This window comes from Megascapheus bottae, chromosome 22 (genome assembly GCF_031878675.1).
Source record: "Megascapheus bottae isolate mThoBot1 chromosome 22, mThoBot2.hap1, whole genome shotgun sequence".
NCBI classification, from domain to species: domain Eukaryota; kingdom Metazoa; phylum Chordata; class Mammalia; order Rodentia; family Geomyidae; genus Megascapheus; species Megascapheus bottae.
The window spans coordinates 15,413,951-15,422,643 of NC_143530.1; the positions used below are offsets into that span (position 1 = coordinate 15,413,951).

The 8,693-nt window shown below is 37.9% G+C and overlaps 1 protein-coding gene across 1 annotated transcript; it reads right to left on the reverse strand.

Moving 5' to 3' along the window:
* Positions 1–168: 168 nt before the first annotated feature.
* Positions 169–7,884, reverse strand: LOC150048024 (olfactory receptor 14J1-like). The gene is made up of 3 exons (XM_090355249.1): positions 6,971–7,884; positions 1,772–1,814; positions 169–432 (listed from the first exon to the last, which is right to left on the reverse strand). The coding sequence occupies exons 1-3, from the start codon at positions 7,882–7,884 to the stop codon at positions 169–171; spliced, it is 1,221 nt and encodes a 406-aa protein (XP_090211375.1).
* Positions 7,885–8,693: the final 809 nt, after the last annotated feature.

Sequence of the window (8,693 nt, forward strand, 5' to 3'; positions counted from 1 at the left end):
GTCCTGATTTCATCTTCACTCAATTCTTTTATTCCTTTTCTATGTCTGCTATGTGGATTGTTCAAATGACTGGTAAGATCAAACAGGGCTGGTATTGCGTTATCTTGAAGAACTGTCCTGTAAGGCCTGGTTCTACAGATCATGGAGGTCTCAGTGTTTGGCACATAGTCAATGATATTCATTCAGCTGATCAGGTGTTTTATCTTCCACATCTGCTCTCCTACAATTCTCCACCCGGTTCTGGCATCTAGCCTGGTATGGCGGGAACCTGGGATGTGTACTCTTCCTCTTATGGTTGGTGACCAGGCAAAGTTTCGGCAACATCTCTTGTCTGCTGGCCTGCGTGCTCTCCCCTCCCCACTGCCTCTGGGCCTTGGGCCTGCCTGTCAGAGCTTGGGGAGGGGAGCCAAGCCGCAGGCCCTCTGGCCAGGGCTACGGGCAGGTAAACATTGTTCAAAAAGTTTTCTTAAAATATTTTATTAGCATAGAGTAATAATATGGGAGATTTTACGGTGATATTTCCATACATGCTGACAATGTACTTGATCAGATTTCCCTGTACATCACTCTTCTCCATCCCCATTTGCTCCTTCACAATGCAATCGCAACAGATGACGCCTTTCTATGCATGGACATAATATGCTACCATATTATTACCTATCCTGCTTTTAACGCCTCCATTCACATTTCCCTCCCAACATTACTCACCCTAGAGAAGATATATCTTCCATTCATTTCATTCATTCATAAGATATCCTTCAGTGTTTCATGGTAAGTTCTCACAGGGCTTTTACCATGGTATCCCACACTCTCAGATCTTGTACGTTAACAGTAAGACTAACCCCTTTTACTACTCTCTAGTTTCCACTAGCACTTACTTACTCTACTATTATTTAGTAGCTTTCAATGAATATCATTTGTCTACCTTATGAAATATTTACATAACTAGGAACGACTTCAACTAAGGAATAGCTGCTAATTCTAGGGATGTTTTAGATGCATAGTAGTTGATATGAAATACAGGAAATTTAATCACCTTTTTGTTTTTCAAATCAGACTGTGAGTAGTACCTATTCGGTGCTTTGGTGATGACCAATACTGTTATGTAATTGCAGAATAGGAATGACAAAACATAGAAGTAATTTAAAATAAGGAAATAAAATAAGAAATTTCTTCAAATGTTTGTATTTATTGTCACTGTCAAGGTGATGTACAGAAGGACTCCAGTGACTGCAGTTACAGAAGTCAGATGAAGAGTACATTTGCTTTTGGAGACAATGTCTTCCCTTCCCTTGCTTTCTCCCAGTTTTTCCCTCTCATCGCCACCCACAAGTTGTGTAGTTCATTTGGCTAGTGAGTACTACTGCTGCATTTGGTCACCTTTTATCCCATCATTTCTTTTATTTGAGTTTATTATCAAGGCGATGTATAGTGGGATTACAGTTATCTTTATGAGGTATTGAGTACATACCTTCTTAACATTGTTTCCCCTTCCCATATTTTTCTCCCACATTCCCTCCCCACCCCGCACATTGTAAAGTTCATTTTCAACATATTGTCTTGTGAATATTGTTGTTACACTGGTTCCTTTGTCCTCTGTCTAATCATCTTAAGAAAGGAAATTCCTAAATGAATGAAAGAAATATGAAGCTAATGTAAGAGCAAAAGTTTTTGAAAGTGAAAGCTAAGAAGAGAATGGAGAGGATTTAAAATGTTCCTCATCGGATAAAAATTTTAAATGTTCATTACAGTATAAAAATATCATTCCTACCCCTACTGCACTGCTGCTGGGATTATAAGCTAGTTTGTCCACTCTGAAAAGCAATGTGGAGGTTTCTTAAAGAACTGAAAATTGACCTTCCTATGATTCTGCCATACCACTCCTGGGCATGTACCCTGAGCATCATAACGCAAGGTATGATAAGGACACCTGCTCAGCTATGTTCATCTCTGCACTATTCAAATAGCCAGGTGTTGAAAACAATCCAGATGCCCTACTGCAGATGAATGGATACAAAAAATGTGATATATACATATATATAAACAAAATGGAATTCTACATAGCCAACAAGATAAAATAATGGCATTTGCAGGAAAGTGGATGAATCTAGAGTGAATCATGTTGAGTGAGACAAGTCTAGACCAAAGGAACAAAAGGCACATGGAATCCTTAATATGTGGCTCTTAGATTCAAATAGTACGAGAACAAGAACTCAATATTTGCATACCCAATGCTATGGACATGGTACTGGAAATATAAATACAACTACATAGACATATAGATCTATGACTCTATACACATAATAGTTTATTACATAATATGTATCTATGACACACAGACCCTTAGCCTAATTTTAATTATGTTCTAAAATCTAAGTGCCAGTGATTGCTTATACAGATTCCCTTCTTGAATACTTGTTTGTTAAATATGTCATTTGAAATATGATGTAAAAATCAATGTTAACAAATTCTTTAGTAAAAAAATACAGAAAAAAAGACTAAACATAGAGCTCTGATATGACCCATCAATCCCACTCCTTGGCATTCACTCAAATGTCCAGAAACAAGGCCATATTAAAGCCACTAGCACAACGATGTTCACTGTGGCATTATTTACCATAGCAAAGTTGTGGAATTAACCCAGATGCCCCTCCTTAGATGAATGGATCAAGAAGATGTCGTATTTATACACAACAGAATTCTATGCTGCCATCTAATGACATTGCCCCATTCATAAAGAATCGAAAAGACTTGGAAAAAATAATAGTAAATGAAGTAAGCCAGTCCTAAAGGAGCATATGCTCTAAGGCTTTCCTCATTTGTCATAATTAATACATATGTAGGCTCCATCTAGGTATTAGCAATACCTCAAAACCTATGTACAATTGGTCATACAGGTTGAGACTAAACAAAATGAACTCTAGGTTATGGAAAGAAGAGGTTTCTCTTCGTGATTGTTGTTCTTAATATACTATGCAAAGAATCAAAACAACTCTAAGATTCTACCTCACTCAAGTTAGAATGGCCAGGATCAAGAAAACTAATAACAGCAGATGCTAGAGGGCATGTGGCCAGGAGGGATCACTGTTGGTGGAAGTGCAAACTCATTCAACCACTATGGAAAGCAGCATGGAGTTCCTCAAAAGACTAAACATTGAGCTCCCCTATGACCCAGCAATTCCACTACTAGGCATTTACTCAATTGTCCAAAAACAAGGACATACTAAATCCATTAGCACAACGATGTTAATTGCAGCACTATTTACCACAGCAAAGATATGGAACCAACCCAGATGTCCCTCAGTTGATGAGTGGATCAACAAGATGTGGTATTTATACACAATGGCATTCTATGTTGCTGTCAGAAAGAATGACATCGCCCCTTTTGTTAGGAAATGGAAAGACAGAAAAAATCCTATTAAGTGAAGTAAGCCAGACTCAAAGGAACATAGGCTCAATAGTTTCCCTAATTTGTCATAATCAGTAGAAACCTTGGGCTCTCCTAGCAGAAATTTGCAATAGAGCAAAACCTAGATACATAAGGCTATATAGTATGACCCTAAATGAAAGGACCTCTAGGATATAGAAACAAAAGCCATATAAAGAGTGATTGTTATCCTTAATGTACTATGTTATATCTCATCTCTTTTGCTTGTCCCTTGGTTATCTCATATTGTTATAGTATCTCACTTCCTTATCTGATATATTGAATATATTTGGTTTTGGTTATTTGAACTTGGATAGGGAAGGGGGGAAAACAAGATGAGAGGTGGGGATTGGTGGGAAGGAAATGGGACCAAGACATGAGAAAGGGTATCAATGTATGTGAATTAATGCCCCTTCTACCTGCCAAATATAATGTAACCCTTCTATTAATTATAATAAAAAATTTAAAAAATTACTATGCAAAGTTATTTTTTTCTCTTTGTTTCCACTTATGGTTAATATCATGTGATTACTCTATCTGACTTGGTCATTTTGTATATAAAATTATTTGTTTATTGAAATAGAGAATTTAAGGGGTAAAACAAGATGATTTGAGAGGGATGGGGAGGGAAACGAGGACAAAACCATGAGAAGGGGTATCAAGGTTTAAGAAGTAATATACACACTACCTGACAAATGTAACTGTAAGTTCTCTATATAGTATCCCAATAATAAAATACAATAAAAAAACTATTTGAGAACCCAAGACAATCATGAGTAAAAACAAAGATGGAAGTACAAATCTTTTCTTTAAATCCTTCTGCCACATTTCCAATTGAAAAAATATATATGCATATATATGTATATATATTCATAACATAACCGGGAGCTATCTCTTAGAAATGGAGCCCAAAACAACATGCCCTATCTACCAGTTTATTGGGCCAATAAGAAACTGAACATCTGTGAGCAGTAATTGTTAACCATATCTGTCATTCCCAGAGAACGAAACAATTACACCTTCAAAAATAGCTCAGTCAGTAGGACAAATCACACCAATGAATCCTTTAAACCTTATGTTCATGCTCATTTCAATAATTAACAACTTACCTGCCTTGTTTCAGCAGAGCAGAACTCAGAATATATTCTAGAAAAATTTTCTGTGACCCTAATGTTAGTGAATAAAAGATTCCCTTGTCAGTTTATAAAAAATATAGTTCAGACTGCGGGGACTTGGGAAAAGGGGACAATGACATGAGAAAGGGCATCAATATTTGTGAAATAATGTACCTTCTACCTGGCGAATATAATGTAACCCTTCTATTAATTACAATCAAAATATATGGAAAAATATCATTCCTACCAAAAGAACCTTGCATAATTGTGTAAATTAATGACATTTTATATGCGATTGTGCCAAAATACAGGTAACAATGAACAAAATTGTGAACGTTTGGGTTTCTTTTTAATTTTTTCCTGATACCTTTTCAGCCATACCTTCACTTCCAGGTTTTTCTAATTAATTGGTGATAATAGCCTAGTTAAGTTTTCTACCCTTGTTGGCTTCAGGCTGGATACTCTCATCTCAGCCTCAGGAGGCTATGAGCATGAACATAGAAAATTAACTGGATAAAACTTTCCAGAATAAATAAATTAATTTGATAAAACTTTCCAGAATAAATAAAAAACACATCGACTCCCCATTATGTGTTACACATTCTCAGCAGGCTCCTACCTGTGTCCCAGGATAGCCCTTTCTGCTTCTTCAGCTCCTTTTCTTACTCTGAAAACTCCCATGCTAATCCCTTTGAGCTTTCCACCTAGATGCATTTTAAATGATTATGGATCTCAAAGAATGATTTGATATTTACTAACATGAAGGAGGACATTCCAGTTGCATCCATGAGAGTAACAGAAAATAAGAAAATTACTTTATGGACTAAAGTTTGGCCTTCTATTTAAATCATATAAGAATCAAGAGCATCATAATATTTAATAGAAAGAGATATCCAAATAAATCTAATCAAGGAGGTATACTTCTGCATTCTAGCTACTTGGGAGGTCAGAAGAGAACAGTTTTATTATGGTTTATGGACAAGGTGCTAAGAGCTAGTGACATATTCCCCATTTCTACATGGATATAACAGGTTCATAGTGTTAGGTTAACTCATTGGACTCTATTATATATTTAACTAAAACAAAATCAGTTGGGGCACAGGCCAAGATATAAAGAGCATTCCTAGCAAATGTAAGTCTCTGAGTTAAAACCAGAGTCCCACCCATAAAAAATACTAAATAAACATTCAAAATGAAAGCATGTATAGCAGTTAATATACTTGTGATCTAAAGTAGGCTGAAATACAATAACAGATCAATGAAAGCAATACTATAAAAATCGTCTGGAGCTGGGTGCTTAATTCTGATATCTTAGCTAGACAGAAGGCTGAGAACTGAGGACTATGGTTCAAAGCCCAGACAAAAAGTCCCTGAGATTCTTACCCTCAGTTATCCACCAGAAAACTGGATATGGTGCAAGCCTTGAGGACAAAAACTTGACAACTCCTAAGCTCTAAGTTCAAGCCCCAGGATTGGGACCATAAAAATTGTATGGAAGCTATCATTGGTATATAACTCAAAAAAGGAAACAGATATATTTATAAGTTATTGTAGATTGGATATTAATAACTGAAGGAATAAAAGTCATACAGTTTTTGTGCTTATGTTTGGTAAAATACATTGGTTAATATTTCTTACTATAATTGTTAAAACTCATATTCATTCTTAAGGAAAAATATTTCATCCACAAGATATGAATATAGATACATCAGGAAGGGATAGTATATACTACAAAAGATTACTTTGTTGGGTGCAGTACCTCACACCTGTAATCCCAGCTAGTTAGGAGGCTGAGATCTGAGTATTAAGGTTCAAAACCAACCTGGGTACAAAAGGAACTGAGATTCTTATCTCTAGAAAATGGGAAGTCGGGTTTGGCTAAAGGATAGGGTGGTAGCTAGCCTTGAGCTGAAGAGCGCAGGGACAGCGCCCGGCCCAGGGGTACGGTGCTAACCTTGAGCTGAAGAGATCAGGGACAGTGCCCAGGCTGAGTACAAGTCCCATGACCCATAAAGAAGATTACTTCTTAAAAATATAGTTTTATAGTCTTTAAGTAATTGTACAAAGAACTTGCCATTCAACAAAGCCATTATGAACACAAAACATCTTGGCTGGTTTTTATGGTGACTATATGTTGAAGGAATTACACTAATAGAAATTTCCTGGTGTGTAATATGGGAGATCCAGTAATTGCATGAAAAACATTTATATCTTAGTGAAGTATCTATTCAACATCAACTATTTTTTGCCAGTCCTGGGGGTGAATTCAGGGCCTAAGCACTGTCTTTGGGCTTTCCCAAAGCTAACACTCTAACAGTTGAAACAAACCACCACTTTTGGCTTTTTCTGTGTATGTGGTACTCAGGAAGTGAACCCAGGGCTTCGTGCATGCTAGGTGAGCACTCTACCACTAGGCCATGCCCCTGACCCCAACATTAACTTCTGTATAGCTCCCTTCATGACCTCATTCCTCATACTGTAGATGACAGGGTTGAGTGTTGGGGGAATTACTGTGTAAAACAAAGATAGCAAAGTATCTAAGGCAGTTGAATAGTCTGAAGTTGGTTTGAGATAGGCACAGATGCTTGTGGAGAGGAAAAATGAGACAACAAAGAGGTGTGGCAGGCATGTAGAAAAGACCTTAGACCGGCCTTCAGCAGAGGGTATTCTTAGAACCGTGGAGAATATGTGGAGGTAGGAGAGGGCAATGGTGATGAAGCAGGCTAAGGCTGCCACAGCTATGAGAACATCCACTGCAATGACCGCAAGATAATCATGGGAGCAGGAGAGCTTCACTATTTGAGGAACATCACAGAAGAACTGGTGGATTACTTTGGCTTTACAGAATGTGATGGAAAATGTGGCAGTTGTGTACAGGATTCCTGAGATGCCTCCACTTACCCATACAGCTACCACAGCCCTCTTACATGTTCTGGGATCCATGATGAGCTCATAGTGCAGTGGGAAGCAAATGGCTGCATAGCGGTCATAGGACATCACTGTGAGAATGGCCACCTCAGCCCAGGCCAAAGACGTGAAGAAGAAAACCTGGAGCATGCACTGACCATAGGAAATGTAGCCATTGCCTGTGAGGGAGTTGCCAATGGACTGGGGGACTGTGACGGAGACGAAGGAGAGGTCCAGAAGGGAAAGTTGCTTCAGGAAGTAATACATGGGAGACTGGAGGTGCTGGTCCAGTGTGGTGATGGTGATAATGATGGTGTTGCTTGTCAAGGCCAAGAGGTACATCACCAAGAACAGGAGGGCATGTAAGAGCTGCAGATGGTGATTTTCAGAAAACCCCATGAGGAGGAATCCACTTATTTTGGTTCCATTCGTCATAATGATTTGTAAAATACAAATTGTATTAGCAACTGTAAAATGAAATCATATGTGAATTTCAGTCAAAGAAGCTTAAACAAGCTCCCTATTTGGTAATCTCTGTTTCTGAAATTATTGATAATTCACCGGTCATATCTGAAATCTAAAATATATTATGCTGCCTTTGCTGCTACTACTAGTACAATTACTGCTACTAAAATTCATTAATTTTTTGTGTGCCCATTTTTCTCTGCCCATTTTGGGATCCAATTGACAGCATGGACAGCGTAACAGAGTTATTGTACTCAAGACTAGTCCTTTTCCCCTTGAACCACAGTTCCAGTTCCGTCTTTCTGGTGTTTAATTGGAGATAAGTGTTTCATGGATTTTCCTGCCAGAGCCAACTTGTAACCCTGATCCTCAGATCCTAGACTCCTGAGTATCTAGGATTGCTGTCTTTGCAATAGTTTGTACATATATTAAAAAACCCCACAAAGGTACTTTGGGAGAAAAGTATAATTTATTTATTTATTTATTTATTTACTGCCAGTCCTGAGCTTGAGCTCAGGGCCTGAGCACTGTCCTTGGACTTTCTCAGGGCTAGAGCTCTACCACTTGAGCCTCAGCACCACTTCCAGCTTTTTTCTATGTATGTGGTACCGAGGAATCGAACCCGGATCTTCATGCATGCTAGGCAAGCACTTTATCCACTAGGCCAAACTCCCGGCCCCGAAAACTATAATTTAATTGAACTTATGTTCATTAGAGTTTTTTTTCTACTACCTACTGAAGTCAGAGATTCTTTGTAGAGTTTGGAAGATTCTTTACTT